The sequence below is a fragment of the Opisthocomus hoazin genome, chromosome 2 (genome assembly GCF_030867145.1).
Source record: "Opisthocomus hoazin isolate bOpiHoa1 chromosome 2, bOpiHoa1.hap1, whole genome shotgun sequence".
NCBI lineage: Eukaryota > Metazoa > Chordata > Aves > Opisthocomiformes > Opisthocomidae > Opisthocomus > Opisthocomus hoazin.
In genome coordinates, this window is record NC_134415.1 from 95,319,111 (window position 1) to 95,345,323 (window position 26,213).

Sequence of the window (26,213 nt, forward strand, 5' to 3'; positions counted from 1 at the left end):
TCTCTCATATACAACCATACAAAGTAATATCCATTTTATCACTGAAAACATAACTTCTCTTTAAAACATGCCTTCATTTTTTAAACCTTGAAGCTTTAAGCAAGAGAAATTAATTCCTGCCACACTAAGATGAAAACCACAGGCCTCCTATGTGCATTTTGTGTCGTGTTCTTAGCTGCTATAGTGGTTATTTACAGCTCTGTCTTTTATGTCACAGCACAGAATATTTTTTCTTACTGTATGTGACAGCGCTCAGAAAAAGTACCGGACTATTCTGTGATTAACTTTTTTTAAAAAAGTATTAGTAGCAAATAACAGGTTGAAAATACTTAAAAAAATGTTTTATGTATGTTTTCAAACCTCACTGATAGCTACAATTTAATTTAATTTTACAATTCACATTGATGCATACTAATAAAGCTGCGTTATGGGGTGTTTGCTGACCTTTTCTGAGGGCGTATCATGATGATAAGAAATTACCTTATTTTTATTAGAAAAGAGAACTGTAAGTTGACAGGTTAACTCTACCAACTGTTCAGACATGATTTTCAATAGAAATATCTTAATACGGTACGCTAAGAAAGCTATAATATTGCATTAAACAAAAATTCAACACTTTTTTTTTTCCTAAAATTAATAACTCAGTGTGCTCTCATTTTGTCTGTGCTTTTGTGTTAAGCAAGTGAGAACCACAGACCCTGAAGCATAATGAGCAAGCTGAATTCTCTTTATTACCAAGTCTGAAAAAAACTCGTAACTGGAATATAAATCTCTTCACTCCGTGATCGATGCTTGGATGTTTCAGCTCTGATTAATTTAAAACATTGCTAATATGCATTATTCCATTAATAAAAGCAACAAACAAATTACTAACAACACTTGTCTCACAGTATCAACATGCATTTTTGCTTTAAATTTTCCAGTGCCAATTTCAAAACACAGATAATAATACCCAAGTCTAGACATATGCACCCAGTTTCAAGATTCACTTCAGTTACATTCACAAATAATTTTAAACAGGATTTATCCAGTGTCTCTGAAAATTAAGACTACTATATTAAAATGTCTTTTCTCTTATGAAAAATACATTGGCATTCCACTTCAGATTAAGTTTTTAAAAGATTCCAGTAATAAGAAACAATTTCTCTGTTTATTATCATACCTTAATTTTGGTCATTAAAGCATCAATAGAATACTCCAGCTCCTTGACCCGCTTGCTTGTCTCCGCCTTCCCCTCCTTCAGAGCACTTACTACTTCATTAAATTTATCAAGTCTCTTCTTCAGTGTACGCACTTTTATCAGGCCATCAATGCTGTGAAGGCAGGACAGTTTATTTGTATCTTGAAGTGCTTTTACAAGGTGGTATTTTTAAAACTACCACTAATCACTCACATTGAAGAGGCAGATAGGGGAGACAAGTTATGTCTTCTAATAAAATTCACCCTCTTTTTTTTGAAATTCAAACATTATCGCGTGAAGTAATTCAGCAATGGAGCCTTTTGCAAACAGTAATTAAAACTGATTAGCAGACTTCGACTCAAAACAAAATGCACTTTTATTTTGAGAATTAACGTGGGGGTTCGAGTTGTGCCACTTATTCAAACACCAATAATGGGACTGAATCCGATAAAACTTAACTACACAGCATTAACTACACAGTGGGGAACTCAGTCACTGGAGCTCAATGGAGGAAGAGTCCAGGAAAAGTTGGAACTTTTTAAAGAATCAATATGAAGGCCACACCTACAAGTTACAACTCTGCAGAGACAGACTTCCTAGAAAGAAATCACTGAACTGGGATTCAGAAACAACACACAAAAAGTAGAAACTTAATAAAATCATTAAAGGTGAGTACAGAACAGCTTAAAAATACACAGACATCCTCAGAAATGCCAAGCTACAAAATGAAACAATTATCAAAAAATGTAAAAGAGAACATTGTATAAAGAACCCCACTATTAAAGAACAGAGTTATCAAAGAACAAAAAGGTATCAGCAGATCTTAATGACCAAAGTGTTTTTTCCATCAGTATTCCGTGTAGCCAGATGAAAGCTAATGGAATTAGTTAATTTCAAGAGCAGACGAGACAGACAGAACACACAGTTATTTTTAAGATGAAAAAGAAAGGGGGCCTATAAAGGAAGGTGTGAATAAGTGAAGGACAAAAATTAATGACCTTACATTTCATTTAGAGAGACTTAACTAAGGATTTCTAATAACTAGGTTATCATTGAAGGATTTTATGAACAAAGAGCTAAACACATATTTGTAGGAAAGGTTCAAATTTAGTCTATTCATCCTTTGGAAAGAAAGCAGGAACACGGCACCTCTCAGTCTCTTTCAGTCGTACTTAGCATTCTTCTATGATTTCAGGTATGTTTAGCTAAGTATAGTAAATCTCTTTACATTCACAAGAAAATAATAACAAAATCCCACTATCTTCAAACAAGGAATATCCTCTTACCGTGGTTTGTGCTTTCTCTTGCAAAGCCACATACGAACAGTCTTTTGTATTTTAATGCAGGCACTGGCTCGATATTGTATCTTATTTTTCACTGTAAACACACAGAAAATACCAAGTCTCATTGGGTTACACAGTTTAACACAACTCCTGTATTATTCCTGCATTTGATTGCTCAAAACTGTATGTAGACTACACGCACTTGAGAGCTAGGTCTACACTGGAATCACAACACTTAAGACACAACAGACAACAGAATTCACAATCCTGAGCCAGGCACAGAGGCTCCCACCCAACACAAAGAGGAAGAATTAAGCGCGCGCACACTTGCACGCGTGCACCATCCACTCCCTCCAGACCCACAGACGTCAGTGACCTCAGTGAAAAGTCAGCGGACCCAGCAGGCAGGAGATGCTCAGCTCCAAGCCTAAGTCTGGTGCTGAAGGGTAATCAAGCAGCCAATGTCTGCCAGAGATAAAAAAGTGTCTGCAACTTTGCTGAGCATTTCTTCGCAATACTGAAATAAAAGAACACAAAACAAAACCTCCACCTGTTCTTGTTCTAATACAGTCTTCATCTAAAGACTCAAATGACTGGGACCAGGAGGAGAGTTAAACAGAGAATGATGTCAAGGTACAGGCACAACCCTATGTGCGGAGTAGCTCAGACACACAACAATACATGCTGGTTTTATATAGGTATTAGAGGAAGCACAGACGCCGAAGCATCCCTGCTGCCTTCAGTCATCAGCTGAGCACATGGTTTGTGAACACAGGGATACTTAACTACTGAACTTAGGTGCACAAAAAGACTTACTCTACTTCTTGTCTACCTATTTCAGCTTTATTCTGGGGATAAAATTAGCTTCTAATTTCCCATAAAACACTAAAAAAAGAGTAAGGCACGTCAAACCAGCATATTATTTCCCTGGGTTTCTCTTTTTTGGATACAGTGACAGACTTTCTGTCCTATCTTTCTGAAAAACAGACCAAATGGCATAAATAAACCATGATGCTAGTGTTACAGTTTCTGATGTCTGAAACCTAGATGATAAGAACTCACAGATTCTATTTGTGCTAGTATAAACAGCAGCAAATAGCACCCAACCAACGACAAATGTAAATGTCATGACCGTGCTGGCCCAAATGCACAGCCATAAAGCATGAGGCCTTTCTGCTTTTCTTCCCCATTTAACGTATACTTTCCACCATCCATGTTTTTATAGATCACTGACATCCTGCATTAGACCTTTCCCCATCTCCCAGACATCTCTACTGAAGCACCCCACAAGCATCAATCGCTGTTCCACACTGCCTCATCCCTACCCTGCACAGTAAACTGAGCAGGCCAAGCACTTAGAAACTGCTTATCAATAGTGATAGGCACTTATTTGCTGATCAGCACCAATTGCTGGACTGGAGATGTTTGCCACATAATCCATGCCAGTGCTGTCAAAAACATGCATTTTCTGTCCAGAGAAGACAAGCTCTATGCAGGCACTTCCTGGAACTAAATGACTCCATGTTGTCAGCTGAAAGCTGACTGCTGTTCTTCCACACTGATGCAGAAGTCTCCCCTAGCTGATTGCTAGTTATTTCTGCGCAAAAATCTTCCCAGGCTTCAGTAAGCACCCAAACAGACTGGACAGAGCAGATTGGTGGTGGGCTATACAACCCACTTCAAAGAACCTCTGCTCTAAGCCCCCCTATATGTACCTAACATAAAGGATAAAAAATCCTCACCAATGTTGAAAGCAATTACTCACACTTTAGTATGCAACCATCTCCTATACATGTCCTTGGTCACATTTCAAGGTGATAATAATTGCTTTGCTAGATTTTCATCAAATATTTTCATTTCATAAAACATAAAATACATACATTTAATCACTGAGAGAGAACACCATTGAACTTTTTTCCAACGACTGCAGATAAGCCAGCGATTCACTCGTTTAACTAGCTCTGCTAAGTGATCCGGATCAGACTTCATTATCTGATCAAACTCTGCAAACTAAATATTAAAAAAAAAATTAAAAATTACAAATTAGGAGAACAGAGAGTGTTAGACATTACTATTTAAGAGCTTATTGAGTTAAAAAGGTAAAATATTTTTAATGTAAACTGTATGTCATCATTATATCAGCTTTCAATTAATTGAAGTGAGCAGGTATGTCTGGTATCACTTTATTCTTTAATGATAACAGAAATGACTACTGGGGTTTTTTGTTTGTCTGTTTAATCGCTGTGCAACACCTAGCATTTTGAATAATCCAACCATTTATTAATCACTAAAACTATTTATTGCCAAAATTTTTAAAAATTGCTTCTCTGCATCCTGAACACTTACTCTGGCCTTCCACAACTTCAAGACACCTCTAAGTCTGTATCTGGGAAAAAAATAAAGCCCTGAAAGCACTTCTCAATTTCTAACCTATGTATAAGAGTCCATCTAAGGCAATTTTGTCTGAAAATCCTGCACTTCTACTTTTCGGTAAGAACATTCTTCTGGAACTACAACAGTTTCCCTCTCTAGTCACAACAGCTCTCTACTTCACGTCCTTTCTCTGCATAGCAGCAGCAATGCTCAGAATCACAGAAAGAGACTTCAGCTATAAACAGATTTTACTAGAAAATATTTTTTCTTTGCTCTGACTTGATCTTCTTAATAGTCAACATAAGTCTTAAGTGACTGGCAGAATGTCTCAGAATACAAACATTACATTAGGAATACAGCAGCATTAGCAACAAGACTATGAAACCAATTATATCAGTATTAATACTGATTTTTTTCTTAGGAAATTAACAGTATTTACAAAAAACCCTGGGCAACCTTATTTAAATTGGTCACACTTTTAGCAATGTGTTGAACAATGTCACCTTCAGAGGTTCCTTCCAACTGAAATTATTCTAAGATTCACATTCACGAACTCCAAGAGAAACATTACCTTGCCAGGTCTAAAAAACACCTTAGTTAGCCCAAATTTGTAATCATTTTCATTCAGTCCCAAGGCTTTAAATAGTGCCTGAAACACAGAAAACAGGATTATACTCTGCCTCCTTCAAAAAAAAAGTTCAAAAAACACAAAAAAAAATCCCTCAATACCTTGCAGAAGAGCCTAGGATCCAGTCGAGCCAACTTATCAGGCAAGTATTTCTTGTACATATTATACAGTTCATGAAATGAAGCTCGTGAAGGGAAACCACCTTGCATCAAATCCAGAACTGACACCATTCCTAGATTCATAGAAACACATGCACAAAAGCTGGTATCAGTAAAATGCAAATGAAGCAGTGATTTTTTATGATAACCAGTAGTTTATGACATAAACCTTCAAGACATTTTTCAGACACTAAACCACAAAGTTCAGCTGGGACTTGACCCAGGCTCTTAACATTTCTCGATCACGTAATCATTCACAAAAAGTTAATACTGAACAGATGAGAAGAGCCCATACAATTTTCACTGTATGAGAAGTATGTTAACACCCAGTCACGCAGAGGATTTTTTTTCCTAAAATTTTTTCTACCTATTTTTTTCTTTTTAGTAAACTTGACATTTTAATTTTTAAATAAAAAACCCACCCCAACAAACAATGTCTGGCCAGGGTTTTATTTTCATTGTGTCAATGATATTTGTGAGACGTGGTACCTATGCAGCATCAAATACATATGCAGCACTAGAACATTCAGTGTACTTGCAGTACTAGGTGTCAGCTGCTAAGATGTAATCGTAATGTCCCGAATACTGTTACTACATTTTGGCTGCAACTAGGAATCAGTAAAGCACAGACGCAAAGTCAGTAAAACGTTCCAATTAGTTCAAGCAGCACCGGGCATGCCCGCTGCTTTACATAACCCTGTCAACAGATTTTGCATACAAGTTCTTAAGTTAGCCCTTACCTTGTGGTTGCTGTCTTTAAATTTAATCTTTTGCATCTTTGTTTTCAATGGAAAATTGATCTGTTTACACTAAGTCTTTTTCAAAAAAGATTCTGTAGCATTACATCTTTCTCTTATTACATGTAACAACTTTGTTTTACCAGATTAAGCTTTATTTACTGTTGCTAAAGTAAGCACAAGGGAGCTTGTAAGAGACCGCAACTGCTGGAGGGGGCGGGGCAGAGTTAATTTGTTATTCTTTTCCTCTCTGACATGCCAAATACTGTTAACCTGAAGAAACCTACTACTAATGATGTTAGTGGAATTCTAATTGCTGAAAAGTTGTTAAGCTTTTGTGATGATAACATGACATGTTAAACATGCGGGCTTGTCAAAACATCAGCTGCAGAACTTCAAAATACCTTGTCTTCAGAAAAAATTAAGCACAAGCTACTGAAAGTACAAAATACAGAAAAGGGAAAAAATAAATACTGAAGTACTCTGATGAACAAACACCCTATGAAGAACAACAATACTAGCACTCTAATTCCCAAGCAAGCATTTCCTTCTGCTGTTCAGTGAGCAAAATCTGCTAACATTCATTCTTTAAAATAAAGCTGTAAAATTGGAAAGCACCTAACATTTCAAGAATAATGAAAATGCAGCACTGTAATCTGTAGTATATAAAGCAACAGGAAAGACTATGCTGAAATGCCCCTGTTGGAAGTTCAGATCCAAACCAAATTAAGAGTCAGATAAAGAACTTCCAAAAGAGTAAAAGACGACGATTCAACTCTACCATAGCATCTACAAAATCAAAAAAACCCAGGTGTGTTTCAATTATTAAGATATCTCAGCTAATGCTCACTGCCTCTAAATGCATACAGGAGTTTCTAACACTTCAATTGCCACAGCAATTTAAAAGAATTCTATTGTTCTGGACTGAACTGTTGCCCTATTAACACTGTGGGTAACAAACAGAGGTGGGATTCAGCTCCAGGTCAGGACATCTAAATTTATGTACCAATATATGGCTACATGGCTTCTTGCATATGCACCTGGTGTCTGAACTTTCATTATGATCAATGGAAAAACAGTCAACGGAAATTACATCAACTCTTTCTGCAAAGAAGACACCTTATGGCTGTTCACATGAATTATTTCTAGGGTTCTCTGACTAAAACAAGAGCAAAGTTACTAAGAATCTAAATAACTGCTCATAATGCATAAATAAGCTGCCTTCTAGAAAGCAACAGTTCAAACAAAGAAATATTAGTTGCATCTCACATATTTCAAACTTAGGTCAATCTATAATCTTTAATAGTAAACAGAGGGAAAAATATCAGAGGCATACGTTACCTGAACACTGAAGCTGAGAGAGGATCTGTCCTCCTTCAAAATTGTGGTTTGTCATCTTTAAATTAGGTTTGATACAGCGAATAAAGCTAGACCCCTATTACCAAAACAAGAAGTTAGCAGAATTTACACATTTTTAAACCTCCTGAAAAAACAGTTAGTCATTTAAGAATTACGCGGGGGGGGGGGGGGCGGACAAAATGATACAAAATAATAGTATTGTAGTACAGAAATGCCGACATTCTTTTTTCTCTTGATATATCTGTTTTGCACTCTAGCCTCGGTCTTAATGTAACTGATCTCAATGCTCAAGCTATTAACTGGATCCTCAACTGCTGAATTTTCCCTCAAATGTTCTTCTTAACATCAGTAAAACCTAATCACGATTTAGCAGTCTAGATTCTACAGTCACATCACCTAAATGCCTCAGTCTTCCAGAATTCACATCAACGAACATGCTACCAGCCTCCTGTCACTTGAATCATGCCACATGTACTTGACTTTCCTTCCTTCTACTTTTTACAGTTTCTTTTGGCTCATAGCTTCTCTCTCCATTTCCCTATGTTGTTCCAGCCTGCTCCCCTCTTATAACCATGTGTGCTATCTCTACAATTTCAACCACTGCCTTCTCTGATCATTTCACATTCCTTGAGGATGACATTTTTGCAAAACACCATCCAATTAGTCTGATTTTCCTATAACAGGGGGCTGATAACGATAACCTAACTTATATACTAAAACAAAATTTGGACTGAGAAAACATAGTATTACTTCTGGTTTGCAGTGTCTTCTCTCTTTTTCCATCTCTTAGCTGAGAGTGGGAGAGCACCTGCCAAGGGAGCTCTGTATTAACAATACATCCTCAGTCATGGATGAACTAAACTCAGAGTACAGCTAGCCTGGCCACATACTTTTTCCCTGGACCGGGTCTCAGTTCCAGAGTGTTCTGTGTGAAAGAACTGGATCTTTCTTTCAGACCACTCTCATGAGTACAGTGAAATCTTAATGTCAGCTACGCTCCAGCACCTGTCCCGTTTGTTTCCCATATTTTTTCCCCTTTTTCTTTTTCTGACAGTGCATAACTTTGTATCTAGAATTGGTTAGAACACGCGGTCAAGAGAAATAAGGATGTGTTCCTACAAATACAAGTTCTTAAAAAAAAAAGGGTATTTGAACTACACGGAGAACTCCACAAACTATCAAATTACATCAGCTACATTAGCAAATACTCATTAGGGGAATCAGGTTCTTTGATCATGTGTGCATTTACAGCCTATCACAAAAGTGAAATAAAACATTTTTAACAACTTTATGGACTCTGAGAACAGAAACTAGTAATAACTTATTGTCTACCTTCCTTCTAAGTAAGATCTCTACATCTTCTGCAAAACAGTCATCAGTGATAACCAGTGAATGGAGGGAAGTAGAAGTGACAAGAAAAGGAGACTGCAGCCCAGACAGATTTCATATTGCTTACTCAAATTGTTTATCTTTCATTCTACGGCTTTTTTAAAGGTGCTAGGTTTTTTTTAAGTAACTCAATAATCATGATGCGCACAGCAAGACGTTTCAGAAGTGCCATTTAACTGCAAACTCTAAAGCAATTATTTATACTTATTGTAAGCCATATTGTTGAGACGATTATGACTTACGTCAGAAAATTATGAACCTGCATCTGTATATATACTTACAGTACTGTGAAGCTTCTCAAGAAGCAAATTTAACTGAGTCTGTAAAAGAAAACAGGTATTTCAAGAATTTTACCATGACAACTACAGAAATACACACACAGAATAGTGGTATAGTATTACTCCATGCATGTTTATTGTTAGTAAACCAGACAGAATTGATAAATCAAACGGTCACAAATTTTAACAGACAAAATCATGCAAGTGTGCATGAATGGTCCTGAGGAAACTGACTGTGTTTAATTGTACAACAGTATTGTATGGACTGGTCACTTCTACAGGGCAGTTATAAAAAACACAAAAAGTGCAAGTCCATTTGGGAAAATAAAGGAAATAATGGCTACGTAATAGAACTATAAAGAAAATGAGACTGATCAGCAACAATTTTAAACAAATACACCGAAAATTTGTAGAAGCCCAAATTTCATCTATTACAAGCATATATTTGTATGTTAAATAATTAACACAGAAAACAGATATGCTCAGTCTTTTCTTGGGGTTTTTGAAGCAAAGTCAACATTTCAGTGAATGAACCTGCATAATCTGTTTTTTATTGCAAAATTCCAAATTTTTAATTCTCTGTTGATGACAACAGACTATAATTTTAAAATCACATTTACTGAGGCTGGAATTAAACACACTATGATTAGAAAAGACCACAGTCCTCTGATTATTTGGGGGCAAGTCTACAGGATCACCAGAGACCAGAGAACAAGCTACAGTTGCTATCGAATGTGATTGGTAGGGACTTAAAAAATTCCAGAAGCACATCAGGAAAACAGTTGTAATTTTACTTTACAGATGTGTCTGTTTTACCACATAGTTTATTGCTGTGCCAGCCTTTCTAGTTTACTATCCAGCATTAAGTATACAGACTGAAGACAGAATTCTGTATGTCCTAACATACTCCTCATTTTCTATACTGGAACCAAAATTGAAACGATCTGACTTCTGACTAGTTTAACCATATCTTTCAATCACCTTCAATCCAAGAAACCAGATTTGTATGGGCAGTATGCATTACCTACAGCTGCCAGTCATCCTTCCAGTGGATAAAACAGGTTTGGGTTCTTTTTTCAGCTTATGATGGATATGGTTAGAAAAAGAGAAGGAGTGCCACGAGAGGCATGACAAACACTAATAACCTCCTGCTTAGTTCTTACTTACACATAATGTTTTATATCTACTTGACTATAATCTTTTTCTTAGGTTAGAAATGCTCAGTTTTGGAGGGGACAGCCCAATTTCCATCAACAAAATAAGTTTCTGCTACAAGAAAAATACCCCTTCCTTATACTCTGTGGTTTGACAAGAAATAAGCCAGAGCCATTGTCAGGTAAATTTCACTGATGAAATCATATGGAAAAAACATATTGCTAAAACTACTGCTCTTTGAATTATCACAATTTAATCCATCGTTACTGTATTAAGGTAAAATTATCCAAAGATTCTTGAGTAGATCTCGTGAACTAATCATTATTTCCTCAACTGATTTATGTGAATTAATTTTAATTAGTTATAAGGAAGGGATGTGTCAAGTATTTCATAAACAGAAGTCCCTGCAAAATCATCTAACAACTGATGTAATTAGAATTCAAGACCGACTTACAGAGTGATGCACCAAGAATTCTTATTCTTAAAGAAATGGAATTTCTACTAAGATAATAGAACTTATTTCAATGTCATCAGAAGTGACTTTTTCAAGGCTATTAGTGTTCATCAGCAGCACATGTTGTGTCTGGGAAGGTAACACTAAATGAATTACTGGAAGTAACACATACATTCAAAATGCCATGACACTTGAAAACATTGAAAGAATTATAGATTTATGGGCCAGATCCAAAGAGGACTTTAGTCATGTTCTAGGGTCAGAGGTGAACACCAAAGTCCAAGAGGCAATCCAAAAGGTTCCCCACTCAATTGCCGCGTAACTTAAAAAATGCCTCCCTTTTTACTTCAGCCCTCCTTGGACAATGGTATCATTCACATGTCCACATGTACGGGATGTGAGATGCTAAATCCAAGACGAACCAAGAACCCAGATGGAAGAAAGCGCAAATTATCTCCAAAAATCCCACAGTTGGTTTAATTTTGAAAATGCAGTTATAAAAACCAATGGATCCTAGCTTCACCTACAACAGACCCATAGTCACAGGGCTTGGTCAGGAGATGGCTTATCTGTAATTCCATTTTTCAGTCAGCCTTCTGATCATGCATTTTATACTATATCAATTGCTACAGTTTAATTCTACAACCATTGTCATAGTGAAGATGAGGAAATAATCGTCAGAGCAAAACTCAAGAGAGCAGGCTGCCTGATTCCCAGTTAAATACCAAAACCACTACCTTACAAGTCAGGCTCTGTCTCCTACTCTTAGCATCACAGAATCATAGAATGCTTTGTGTTGGAAGGGACCTTTAGAGGTCATGTAGCCCCAGCACCCTGCAGTGAGCAGGGACATCTTCAGCTAGACCAGGTTGCTCAGAGCCCTGTCTAACCTGACCTTGAATGTTTCCAGGGATGGGACCTCCACTACTTCTCTGGGCAACCTGTTCCAGGGTTTCACCACCCTCATGGTAAAAAATGTCTTCCTTATATCTAGTCCAAGTCTACCCTCCCTTAGTTTAAAGCCATTGCTCCTTGTCCTATCGCAACAAGCCCTGCTGAAAATATTTTCCCCTACAGGCCCCCTTCAGGTACTGCAAAGCTGCTAGAAGGTCTCCCCACAGCCTTCTCTTCTCCAGGCTCAACAGCCCCAACTTTCTCAGTCTTTCCTCACAGGAGAGGTGCTCCAGCCCTCGGATCATCTTTGTGGCCTCCTCTGGACCTCCTCCAACAGCTCCAGGTCCTTCTTGTGCTGGGGGCTCCAGAGCTGGATGCAGTATTCCAGGTAGGGTCTCACCAGGCAGAATCCCCTCCCTTGCCCTGCTGGCCACGGTTCTCTTGATGCAGCCCGGGATACAGTTGGCCTTCTGGGCCATGAGCACACATTGGTGGCTTCTGTCAAGCTTTTCATCCACCAGTACCCCCAGGTCTTTCTTGGCAGGGCTGCTCTCAATCCCTTCACCCCTCAGCCTGTATTGATAGTGGGGGTTGCCCCAACCCCGGTGCAGGACGCTGCACTTGGCCTTGTTGAACCTCGTGAGGTTCACATGGGCCCACTTCTCAAGCTTGTCCAGGTCCCTCTGGATGGCATCCCGTCCTTCTGGTGTGTCAAAACTGGTGGTCATGTCTTCCCGGCCCCATCAAAATTTAACTTCTGACTACATAACAACCCCTCTCCAGAAAGGTATACAAAGAATCCCCTTTGTCAGACTGACCAATAACTTGTCGCTACAAGAAATACAGTAGACACAAAACACCAAATATAGTATAGACCTGAAGCAGAATACTGCTGCTATACGAAAAGCAAGTGCTGCTACCATATCCTTCCTGCTCTTCAGTCCCTGCATTTTTAGAGAACAGTTCTAAACACTAGCCACAAGTTACAATTATGCAAGAAGGAATTTCTCTCACAGTCCTAATTCAGCACTTTACCTCGATAGAGAGCAGAAAGCAGAAACGCTCCTCTGCTGTCAGCAGTGTCCCGCTCTATGAGAAGGTTTTTGGATTGTCTGAGATACCTGCTTTCCCCAGGGACAGTATAAGGAGTCTAGCCAGGAACATGATGTGGGGTTTTAGGTGCTCTAGGTAAGGTAGCATACCAACAATGTTGCAGCACTTGACTTGAAGGCATACAAATCCTTCATTGGATCTGGCCCAGATGCGTTGAGGAGAGCTCTTGCTGAAATTGCAGCAGCTCTACCAACAGTAAATCCATGAGATGGAAAAATTTACCTGCAGCCCATGGTTGTGCCTGCTTTTCATCTCTTAATTCCCCTACAGTTCTCTTTCTAGCCATCCTGAGCTGGAATAGTCCAGCTAAAATAAAACTGCTGAATGAGAAAAGGATGCAGAAAACATTGGGAGAAGACAAGGTTTGAAGGTCAGCTTTACAACAAGCAGAAGAAAGGAGAAAATGAGGAGAAGCCATCAGATTCAGGTATCGAGAAAGGAAGCATTCAGCACAATGAACATCTTTCTGTGAAAGCCATGACTATCTTTATATTGTAGAAGAGGAAGAAGTGGTTAGGTATCAAATTTTGAGACTGGCAAACTGTAGCCAATTGATGGGTCTTCTAGGATGCACAATTAAGATAGAATGGAAGAAAACTTTTGGTCACATTTTGAATCCTCTGAAGTCCACAGAATCCAAACTTAGATCTCAATCAAGACTTTAAACCTTTTGAATAAAGACTTTTATTTGCATGTGCAAAATTCTGCCTTAAAAATTACTGTGTAATTTCTGTAAGGACTATTACAAAACATCTTTTTGAGAGAAACACATAGCACATAGCTTGAAGGTACTGGTTTCTTATAATTCAGTATAAAAAAATGTTTATTTTACATAATTTTCTTTGTATTAATCTCAAGTTGCTGCTAGTTCTCCCAACCTTAGGTTCTACTTATTTCAGGTAACTTAGAAGTGGCATATATTACAAGAATATAAGATTCTTTATTATATTATGTTACCTTGAATTTGTTTCCCACACTGATGAAACTAAGTTTCCCAGCTTTTTGTTTGGGATCCTTATTGTTATTAGTGTTAGATTCAAACAGCTGTCGAACAAACTTGTCCTTGGATTCACATATAAGCGATTCAAGCGACATGTGCAAAGCATCATTGTTTTTTTCCACAAACTGCATCTGAAAAGACAACCCAAGAAATAATAGCACAGTTGTTTCACTGCCTCGGTTACTTAAGTCTTAAAGAAAATTAAAGAAAGCAAAGTTATATATGTAATTCAAAATTCAGGAAGAATATGTGGTGTAAATATTCATACATTATTTCAAACAACTTTTCAACTGGACACAGAAAACATTAACGACAGAGAGTAAAGATGTTCCTTTTCTTAAATTTGAAGGATGTTGTTGGGAATCATGAAACCCAGGACAAGATTTAGTGCGTTTTGAGAGATCAGTTGCTCTTCTGGCAATGATTATCCTCCTTGTTTCCATTTCTAGTACTCAGCACATCATCACTTGGGAGTTCTGATAACACTTAAGATCTGTTGTGAAATAGGAATTAACACGCACACTTTAATTGGTGCATCTACTACACGAAATGAAAAATCGTTATTTTAGCAGTACTATGACTACTTAAGTGCAGTTGATTTAATAAAATGTATTGTCCCTTCCTACAGACCTTACCTCTCTGGTTTATTTAAATCGGCTCACTAACTTTTAGAAGTTAAGAACAAAACATTACACTGAAATCCAGAGATCAAGCTGCTAGTATCCAGTTTCACACTAACAAAATTCTCAATAGCTTCTAGTACAACTTTAATAGTGACTTCAGTATTTATGAAGAGGCCAAAACTAATTCAAAGGAAATATGAATTTGCCAGTTGCCCCATAAAAGCATTTAATGGTGAGACGAGAACAATAATTTCTCTCCCCAAGATATAAACTTCGGCTGATGCAAGATCTGCAGTAGAGCATGAATCAATGTATTTAATATTGACACCATTACCTACAGATTTATAACAAACTCTTACACCAAATACGTCATCAAAACACTCAGTAATCTGAGAAGTTAAAAGAAAATGTCAATTCTGTCACATACTCAAAAAATTAGTTTCAAAGCTAAGACATATCAACTTTTTAATTTCTCTTCTGATGAAAGGAAATTTTGTTATTTAATCTACATACACTAAAAAATGTGGAAGTACTACAAAGAGTAACAAAACCAGTTTTGTGTAAGTAAAATTACCGTCTCATAGCATACTGCCCCTGCAAAATGTCGGATAATAAAGCCTTCATCATCTCTGATATTTCTGTGAACAGCCAGTTTAGACTTTCTAGGAATCTGGAATCAAAAAGTTGAATTACAAACAAGAATTACATGGAGAGCTAGGAAAAGTTTATGCTTAAAATGTCACCGTGATTCTGCCAGGAGCACTGTGTGTTAAAAATGACATTTCCTGCAGTATAATTGTGATGACCGCTACCATTCCTGTTCACACCAAGATATTCCAAAAACCTATTTTCATTCTCATTCACCCCCTTAGATACCTCACATTCAAAATAAAAGTCACCAGGATCACTACGTCAGCTAGTTGATTTTCTTTTTTGCCTTTAATCAGCAGTTTCTACACCATTCATTCCACAGCTGATGAATAGCCTTGTCATATGAATAGGATCAGACAGAAGCTTAAAATATATTTTTAGATGGCATATTTTAAAGTGCAACCACCTAGCTGATTATACACACACCAACAAAAATGTTTCATTGCACAGCAATCCAGTTAAGGAAGATTAAGTGGAAACTTAATGAAAGGTAAATTGCATTTTTTTCAGCAGGGAACTTTTTTTTTTTTTTTTTTTAATTTCAACAGAAGTCATGTACCTAAATTGCAATAATGTGCATTAATCTTCCACAGAGTTAAAGAATTAACAACAACAAAAAGGTTTTCCTTGTGTGTTCCCTATTTTCACCTATGTAGTGCTAGCTAGACACTCCATGCGAGCCAGATATTCAACAAAGCAAGCAATTTTTGAAAAGAACAACAAAATAGCTCATCTGATATGAAATAATCTAAATTAAAATGTGTTTTTATTTCCTTTTCATTCATTACATGTTAACAAACTTCAAATGTAAATGAAGAATACAGCTTTAGTTTCAGCAGGATATTAGAATTGCTAGAAGACTTAACCCTTCAATGATCTTTTCAACAAACCTAACAACCAGACCTGTCCTTAATAGAAAAATATGGATTGTGCAGACTCGTGTGGTATGAGAATTCCTGGGAAAGCTTTTCATTAAATTGAAGTGCTACTCTCAACTGTTCCAAGAACTGTTTTATTAAAACAAAACCGAGAGCGAAAATAAACCTACTGAGAGTCTGAAATGGTCCTTGTGTTTTTGGTGCACTACTGAAGTAAAATGCTGGTCACTTGGTTGGGGAAGACGATTTTCTTCATCCAAAATATCCAGTACACCTATTAATTTTGCTTCAATCAAATCTATTAATAAAACAAAATGTTTACAAAAATTGAATATATAACCTCATATCAGAACTGAACACAAGTTTAAAATGCTACTGATCTGATTCTGTGTAACAGTATCTATGCAAAGCTGTTAACACAAAATACAAAAAGTCATTGCAAATCAATTCTACTTAATTCTGAGCTGTTGATTTAATCGATATCCTATACATACCAAGTTCTAACTCTAACACAAAGAACATGAGGGGAAAAAGGATCAAGCATAGATTGTGTGATTTTTACTCTGGGTCTCAAGTTGAATTTAGTCATCTAATTCCCAAAAGGTTTATGTAATACAACCATAGGTTTTTATGGGATAATTGTTTATGTTGTTGGTGGGTTTTTTAAGTTTTTCATCCATGTTTCACTACATGTCAAAACTGAAAGTATGAAAAGACACATACTTCCATTTGTAACAGGATCCAGGAAGAAAAATGAAATGCATTCGTTTTAAGGAAGGCAGATTAGACTTAAGCATACAGTGGTGGTTTCACAGCTTTTTACAAGTGTATTGCCTTGACCTTTCACATACATATACAAAAACCCTTGAAAGCTGAAATAGAAATTCATGGTCTTGGAACTACTAAACAAAAGAATTTTGCAGCTTTTAAAACCTTCTTGTACTATCTACGAAACTGTTCTTGCAAGAGGAATTTTTACTACCTACTTTTTTTCCCTGTGGTAAGGAAGAAATGACTAATGCTTGTACTGCAGCAGTGCCTATGAACTCTTACCACAGACTGTAAACAGTACGAGGCTACATATAAGGCACAAAGCCCCAGTCCAAAGAATTGATGCTTATCAAATCTGAATAAGCTAATGTAGCTACAAATGACTACCATTCCATCAAAACATTCTAATATACTAATGACTGTTTCTAAGATTCTTCCATAGTGTTAAAAAATTGTCCGTGTCAACATAATCTCCCTCTCTTTTGTGACAGTTAATATTTCTACATTTACTGCTGTCACTGGCCTGCTCCAACACCTTAAACAAAATCATATTTCGACACAAACCAACATTATTTTTCTCACTTGCTTCAAAAGGCAATAGAAACACCTTTTCTCCAGACCATGCAAGAACAGAAAAAGGGCATGTATGTTGTGTTTAACTAAGCTGTAATTTTATTAACTTACCCAAGAATAACTCATACAATGAAGCAATGTGTCAAATCTGTGATGGGGTGCCATATGTTGGCTGCAGTAATAAAAGGGGTCACGACTGCTACTTGTATTCTTAGGTAAGCTGCCCAAACCTCTTCTATGGCAGGAAAAAGGCAACAACTTGGCAACAACCTCTACAACCTGACCCATTTTCCCACTATGAGTCAGACAGTTGGACCTTTTCTTCCAATAGTCACCAGGAAATCCCTTTTGATCCTCAGATACATTTGAAAAAAAAAAACCAAAAAGACGACTCACATTGAGGGGGAAGCAATCCTTTTTATAGAAATGTGACAGTCTTTATAACAACATTTTTGGGAACAGGCTCAGGCTCATATATATGTTATCAAACACATTATTAAACCTCTACAAGATTTGTATTCACAGAAGTCACTTATTTCCTTTTGCTATGCTTCTGTTCCCTCCTCCAAATACCTTCCTGTTGCTTTTTCACAAGATGGCCAAGAGGTTTGCTCTACAAGAGCTGTCTGCAGTTAAATCTGAGTTAGTGACTGTACACTCCTATCTGAAAAAGTGAAAACTTCTTCAGCAGAGCTATAGAAACTCAGAAGAACCACACATTTTGCAACAGATGTTGAATTCTGCCACTCTGAACCCTCTCCTCAGCCAGGACTGACTAGTTACCATAAGCAAATAACTGTACATACAAAAACACGATGAACATTTGTTCACAGGACATCAATGTGGAGAACACAAGTGGAACATGGAGGGGGAAAAAAAAAAACCACCACCACCACTCTCAAGCCTCTGGTATATCAGTCTATGGAAACCTAAAAGCAGCAGTAACATCTACAGCCTGTCGCCTATAGCCAATTTTGCTTCTTTGCTCATTGGCTTGAAAAAGGTGGGGGGAATGGGATAGCGGTTTTTTTAATTCATGGAATATTTTTTCCCAGACACCCTCTTACCCTTCTTCACGTTATTTATCTTATTTAGGTGTTCTGTTTTTTTAGGAAAATGCACAAGAAATTCACAAGTCCCAGCTGCAATTATAACACACTGCAGGACAATATGGCTCTATTATCAACCAGAACTGGAATGTTATACAAAGCTGGAAGAATTCACTAGCTTGCAACAGTCATTAAAAGCATAAAATTACTACTGCTACACATATTATCTCTTCTGCTTGAAGCTTTTTTTTCTCCATGAAACTAATGAATTGCTTGACATTTCAAGAAGTACATACCTATACAGTCCTGATTATCTACATAGCGCACTTCATTAACCCCTAGGCCTTCTTTTTGATAAAGTTCTTGTTCCTAATAGTAAAAAAAAAAAAAAGTAATTGAGAAAACACGTCACCATATATTTTTTCCACCCACTAAGAATGTTTTTTTAAATAAACATAAAGACATTTTTATATACAGCATGAATCAACACACATTTTAGTATTTCCTTCCACAGCTTAAGATATCCCAACTTCACCTCCTTAATGATAAGCCCATGCAACTAGATATTCCCATTAGTTATGAGATATTGTCCAGGATGTGGATGCCTCATTTTAATCAATGGTAAAAAAGATGAAGAAAAAAAAGATTGCTGGTTTTCGAATAGCCATATTCTTTTCTGGCGCAACCAGATGTGACACAGTAAGAAAACAGTTTGTCAGCTGATTCTTTCTTAATCTCAGCATAATGTACAATCTCATGGAAAGCAGTGCTATTTTAAGTATCTCTTTACTAAAAAAACAAATCCTCAAAAATAATATCAAATATAACATACCTCTTTCAAAATCCTTTCATTAAAAAACTGCTGCAGTTTCTCATTACAATAGTTAATACAGAATTGTTCAAAACTGTTGTGTTCAAAGTATTCTGAAAAACAGAAGTCAAACTTCTATGATAAACCAGTCTTTCAAGAATTTATATTACATAGTATATAAGAAAAGTTTCTCATTGCTTATATTTAAAGATGGGTTCAGATCCATATCTGTTTCTTTCAGTAAAATAAAAGCTTTTATAAATTTTCAAGTTGCACATAAGACAGATATAAAAATACTGTGGCAGATCATATTTCTAAGGCAACCTGGCAGCAAACCAAAGCAAGATACTACCATACAGTGAAATTGTACCAATACATCCTCACACATCCACATTAGAACAGGCTGGCACAGGGTATCATGGCTCTAAAGACCTGAAAACCAAAGGTTCCCTTTTTCACCGTTCTTGCATCACCTTAGCAGGGCTACAGCATGCCAGAAAATATGCACTATTCTGAATCTCAGTGAGCCAAACAAGACAAAAGCTTTATGGGCACCAACAATGCCCAACACTTGCAGGGATTAATCAGGAGCCTGAAGTTCAACACTGGAATAGAACTATCCATCCCCCAGGAAACAGGACCACAACTCAGGGACTTCATTTGCCTGTCAGTATACAGTGATCTTCCCAGGACTGAATGGGAAAACAGCGTGCATATGCAATATCTTTACAAATCTTACCGGGTGGCCACAGTAAGATCCATTTCCAAATTTTTAGTCCTTCAGAAGCTGTGTCTATGTAGACACTAGAGGAATCTGAAACCATTACCATAACCAAAGATGTCTAGTTTCATGCTGACACGTTAGTGTTATTGGGTCATCAGGAGAAGATCTAGACCTCCTCTACATTCCTGTATCTCAGGAAAATGAGGCTTTATCTGCTCTTTTGACATCTTCTTAAGCCCTTGTAACCCACCCCACCCACCACTACCAAAAACAAAACCCTCTCACTCCATTACAGTATTTATCATTGAATCTTTGGTGGCAATAATAGACAACTAGAACATTAATTATTTTATTTCAAGTACACTTACCAAAACCAGCTATATCTAGAACTCCAATGAAGAAAGAAGAAGTCTCAAATGGAAAACACTGGTTTACCCTGTTTACTACATGGTCAAACAGATGACTATACACCGTTTTAGCCAAGGCATCACGAGCATTGTTTGCTTGTTCCACTTTCAAGGGTACTCTAAAAAACAAAAATACAGATCTTATTTTTCAGAATTCCTTACTCTGAAATACCGAGATAAGACCCTAAACTTAAAAAGAGCCTTTCCAACTAGTATAAAGGACAGAAAAAAATTTAACTCTTGTCCCAGGGAGGAAACAATCTTGCCAAGTACGACTATCCTGCCTGAAAACAGAAAGAATAATGTTTTGCTGTCCTCAGCAGAAGCGAGATGCAGATGTTTTCATGCTCGTTTACTAATTAGAAACTACATTGATAATTGCCAGAGAAAGGTATTTAAAACATATACATTCCCATCTACAAAAGTTATTTCAACTATTTATGAGCTGCCTAATTACAATAAAACCTATAGCTCAGTTTTGCTCTGACGTCTTTGTTCCTATGTTTTCATAAGAGCTATAACTAAGGCTATAAGGCTGTAAGTTAATCAACAATAAACACACACAGATCAGGGAGTGTGTTCTCATGGTGAAAGTTAGATGCAATCCCAAAATAAGGATTATTATTAAACACTGAAAGAAGGGGCCTTTCAAAAGATGAGAATTTATTCTTCCCCCTCCCTTATTTATAAACTTTTATTCTGTATTCTGACTGTTTATTACAAGCCTATATCCCAGTTTAGCAGTTTAAAAATAAAAATTAAAAAAAAAACCACAAAACCAACAACAAAGCCCCCATGAGTCACAACTTCAAAGCCTATGAAATGCATGACAAAACTGTGCAAATATCAGGAAAATCACAGAATCATAGAAGGGTTTGGGGTTGAAGGGACCTTTAAAGGTCATCTAGATCAGCCCCCAAATACAACCACATATTTAGCTATACATATAGTAATACATATCTAGTTATTTTATAAAGTCAGTACGACAGCTTAGAATGCATATATTTCAAAGCACCTTTAATCACCTCATTTCCTGACTAAACACATTCCACAAGACTGTTTTGGTTTGTTTGTTTTTTTAAATAGGTTTCAGATTAACACATAAGAGTACCAAAACTAAGAACAGTTACGCTGTACACGGCTAAGGAAGCACCTATAGAAGTCTCCAGAATAAGACAATTCATACAAAAATAGAGCCTTAATGAAGTGTTTAAGAAACAACGTGAAAGAAGTATGAAAAACGAACTTTTGGCTTTATGGTATGATTGCAAATGGCACTTATATACCAATCATGTTGCCAAACAATTCAAAAGCAAAAGTCCCACCAATCTGAACAGGATCAGAACAGAATCAGACTGTCAAAGATCAAAACTCCAAAGGATTTTTACATGTCAATAAAAAAATATAAAGAGAAAAAAAATTAAACTGAAACAGCCCCTTGACCAGACAGTACCAAAATCTCAGGCATGAAAAGAAGGCCTACAGTTTAGAACAACTATGAGCAGACAAAGACTTTGCACAACACTGTATCATTACATACAGATAGACCCAATGTTAGAGTAAATCAAAAAAAGGGATTTTTAGGGAGACACCCTTTGCTAAGCAAACTGAAAAAATTTGCAGGGAGGAAGCTGGAGAAATAATGTCAAGATATTTTTCACACCAAGCCTCTTTGTCATAAACAATACAGGATGATGGCTGTATGCCACAACCTCTCATGCTTTTTCTAAATATCTCAATCAGTTGGCTTAAAAATATTAATCACTTCTTCCCATATAACTCTCTATATTATTTCTCCCCATATGCCTCACCTCTCATATCTTTGGACCACAAGCGCTACAATAACAATTTGCAATAATCAACCGATAGACTGTCCAGCTAAGTTGGTGGAGTCATTTATATAACTTCTCAAATACGCAGCAAATGATGTTTAAAAAATATTGCTTATCTGAGCTGTTTAGTAAGCCCTACGCATGAGGTTCAAGATGTCACCACTGCAGAGCGGCTCTGTCGCCCTCGCCAGGTAGTTTTCCATATACAGGAGTACAAAGAACTGGCAGGTCAGAAAAAGAAAAATTAACGCTATGCAGCCTACCCACACTGCATTATTTCCCTCACTTCCCAGGATTCACAAGCACTAAACTACCTCATTATTTCTGTATATTTTCAAAGATGATACTTCTGATGCAGAAACGTAAGACTGGTGGAGATCACTTTCCATTGTGACTGGCAAGTCAGGGAATCAGAGACTCTGTTCACTAAGGACACTTGCAGCTACATTATATTAGACAGTAATTAGCTTTAACACACAATCTTGTCTTCCACTAAGTATCTCCTGACTTATCTTAAGGTAACAAGTACTGACAGAAATCTTATCTTATAAATAGAATGAAGGTAACTTTACATTCCATTCTGATACGTTTAAGAGATCAGAATACTAATTCCCACGTCAGCTGCAGTGCCATTACATAATACAATACACTAAAATAATTTCTGCTTTCAATTTATTTTTTTAAGTACGTTAAACAACATCCGAGTCATACTTCTAGAGCATGTATTTATAAAATGTTCCTGTGCTTCAAAAAAATTTCTGCCATTATTAAGTAGAATTCCAGAGACCGTGCAAAACCCTATTGCTATTTTACATTATCATTGTATGCAAAAGAAACCTGTGGAAAGAAACTGTAGCCCTGCAATGTGTTTTGCACTGCTGAAAGTGCAGAACCACAAAATAATGCTGAAATTGCACTGAGCCAGTCAATACAGAAGAGCCCTATTACAGAAGTGACATTCAGCAAGAGTAACTTCCTTCTTGTGAACTGGCTTTCCCAAAGCTTCTCCTTTCCTCTGGGCCGCACAGTGACAAAGGAATCTCTTTCCTGCTCCTGTTTTTCATCTGAACTGGAAAAAGATATATTTTCCTTCCTCCATTTCACCTTCTCCCCCTCTCCTCCATCCATCAGCTACTTGTAAGGAACAGGGGAGAAATTCTTCCAATTTTCTAAGCTATTTGCTAAGGGTGCAACAAAAAAAACTTCTTTGGCCGTCATACAAATTTCTTCAGTAAGGCTTCCAGTGATCTACAGTCCTAGCCTAGGGGAAAGCGCTCCCGTGGGCTGGATTTACCTGTCGATAATTCCATGCAGTACACAAATTTTTGCCGAACAAATAAACTGCAGTTAAAATATGTACAATTTGCCCATGGTTGTCAACAAAACGGGGAGAGAGAGCAGGTGAAGCAATACCCATCAGTCACTGTCACCCAATCCGGTCACTGCTTCACAAATGAAATGGCCTGGATGAAGTAACACTACCTAGGGAAAGGCCTACGTAATTAAAGAATATAAACACCTCATTTGCAATTTGAGAAAAGTTGGGGAAAAATATTTTTTAAAAAAACACAAAATTTGAAGGGCCTAGACTCTCAATGTTTTTCCAACAGAGGCTTCAGTACTACCACCAAAAGATGCATTTTGGTAGAAAACGTACTACTCCAAAAGAAGCTGGAGGACCTGGAATGATGTCAGCTAAATTATTCGCTCTGTAAAATTATTTACGGGATGATGGAGTTCCATTTAAAAGTCTTCTTGGGAAGGGAGAAACCGAGTAAGAGAGTAGTACAGTGCATTTACAGTCTAAGAAGTGCACTGGATTTTGAATACTAGTACATTATTTCTCTCTGCAATCACACTTTACAGGGATGGCAAAAACATCAGCAAACAAGGAGATCATTACGCTCTTTTTGGGAGACTAACGAGGACAGATAAAAAGTAGTGCAGCTGTCAAGTCTCCCACATTAGTATTTAATAAAATTCACAGAGATAGCATGTAGCATCACCCTCCTTCTGTTCCTTGTTGGCTCCATTGTGCCCAGCAGAACAAAGCCTTTGTTATACTCTGAGCACAGCGATTTCAGCTGAGCTATTTGTTCACTGTGACCCATTAGGACTCACATGATCTACTTGCACACAAAAGGTCCCTAAGAAAGAGAGAGAGAAATGAGTAGCTCTCCGGGTTGCTGTAACAAAATAAAACATCGTACTTGTCAAAACTCTAAGACTGATGGCAATCAAATAGTTTCTAAAATATGCTACCACAGTAAAACCTGGTGGCTATTTAATAAGTATCTAAAACAGTCCAATCCACTTCCCTTGTACATGCAGCAAGCCATACAAGAAGAAGGTATTAGCGTATTTATTAGCATATGTTTGCTTTTAGGTGCACAATTTTAGAAAAGGCTAGAGAAAAAGGCTTAACACATTAATCGTTCGAGATGGTGGAAGGAGTCCTCTGAATTCGTTTTTGCTATCCACAAAATAAAACATTGGTGAAAGACCTGCTGGCACAAAAACATAGCTCCTTGTGTTTCCAGACTTTTGAAACAGTACACTGCTAACAATGCCCCAGGCTTATCATGATAAATATGCTGAGCAGAAAATCATTACAGTCTTAATCCAAAGTGAATTTGAAGCTGTAACAAAAAATGTATTTGTTGTTAAGAAATCTTCCTGGACAGGGTCACTTGAGATGTGGTGAAAGGGAAGCAGTATATTATGATACACCTTTGCTTCAGTGCTTGGTATGTCCCACAAACATTCTCAAAAGGAAACCAGACTGACACGCTTTATCTATACGTTACGTGTACAACTGCCAAAACTAATCTGCTCTCAGAGTCCAAGTCAATAGTTCACTGAGAGCATTTCCAGTGGGGTGCCATCTGAATCCGACACGGATGCGATTACTTTAACCCCTTTCTGCTTCTAGTTATCACTTTCACTAAACAGGAATGAGGAAAGTAAGGGTATTTTCAAAAGAACAGTCTCACAATACTTAACTAAGAAAGCAGGAAATAATAGTAACAAGATTAGCAATTTTCACAATGTGAAATAATTGTGTAATTATTTCCACAGATTGAAGATACTATCTAAAAATCCCCAAGATAGATTTTAGTAAAGAAAAGTGTGTGGTAGTATACTTAGGAGAATTCAAAAATACAAATGCAAGATGGAGAATAACCAGACAAGCAGTGAGTCAACAGAGAAAGATCAGCAGTTATCGTGGATCACAAGCTGAATTAAGCAAAAAAGGTTACGAACTTCCAAAACCTGCAATTCTCATACCACCATCCGTTATGAGTACCATCTGTACTGTATAATATATAATCGCCTATTCTAATGCTACCTTTAATTAAAAAAGTTTCTCCTGGATGAACGTATCAAAGATTTGCTGTCAATTTAGATATGGTCTGGAAGAGAGCCAACAGTACAACTTGGAAACTGGCAACTGGAAAAACTTTATCCTGCCAGACCCACGTCTTCCTACATGTAAAGGCTGTTATAAAGCGAAAAATTATTTGTAACTTTCCATATCTGCTAATAAGGCAGCAAGACAACAGTGATTTTAATTTAATTGAGATTTCTAATAACTGGGGTGAGGGGTGGGGGAGTTGGGTGGAGAGAGGAATTTATAACCACCTTCCAGAAATGCACTATTAAAAATATTGTGAAGAGATCTAGATCTTGAGCTTTTAACTGAAGGCAGAATAATCCCTCCCCAACCATTACTTACCATTTGTCCCTGCATTGTAACTTTTTCCATGGTAATCGCTATGAAGGTTCTAACTCTGGAATATCCCTTCTCTCAAAGTACAGAAACAAGGAGACCACCAAGCAGTCTACTTGTTTGCTCTATCCAGAAATACACATCAAAGGTCTGCCATTTGGTA

The 26,213-nt window shown here is 37.1% G+C and overlaps 1 protein-coding gene across 7 annotated transcripts in view; it reads right to left on the minus strand.

The window, feature by feature from the left end:
• The window catches only part of MYO6 (myosin VI), a 112,783-nt gene that overhangs the window by 20,802 nt on the left and 65,768 nt on the right, over positions 1-26,213 (minus strand). For 6 of the 7 annotated variants that reach the window (XM_075414484.1, XM_075414483.1, XM_075414481.1 and 3 more), the window contains 13 exons: positions 20,450-20,607; positions 19,379-19,470; positions 18,843-18,915; positions 16,324-16,451; positions 15,199-15,294; positions 13,959-14,132; positions 9,389-9,427; positions 7,701-7,794; positions 5,566-5,696; positions 5,408-5,485; positions 4,344-4,473; positions 2,467-2,557; positions 1,163-1,313 (listed from right to left, as the gene is read on the minus strand). In XM_075414484.1, the coding sequence (XP_075270599.1) occupies positions 1,163-1,313; positions 2,467-2,557; positions 4,344-4,473; positions 5,408-5,485; positions 5,566-5,696; positions 7,701-7,794; positions 9,389-9,427; positions 13,959-14,132; positions 15,199-15,294; positions 16,324-16,451; positions 18,843-18,915; positions 19,379-19,470; positions 20,450-20,607 (1,435 nt within the window). Of the gene's footprint in view, positions 1-1,162; positions 1,314-2,466; positions 2,558-4,343; positions 4,474-5,407; positions 5,486-5,565; positions 5,697-7,700; positions 7,795-9,388; positions 9,428-13,229; positions 13,377-13,958; positions 14,133-15,198; positions 15,295-16,323; positions 16,452-18,842; positions 18,916-19,378; positions 19,471-20,449; positions 20,608-26,213 lie in introns of those variants that run through there. The other variant, XM_075414486.1, reaches the window with a different exon arrangement.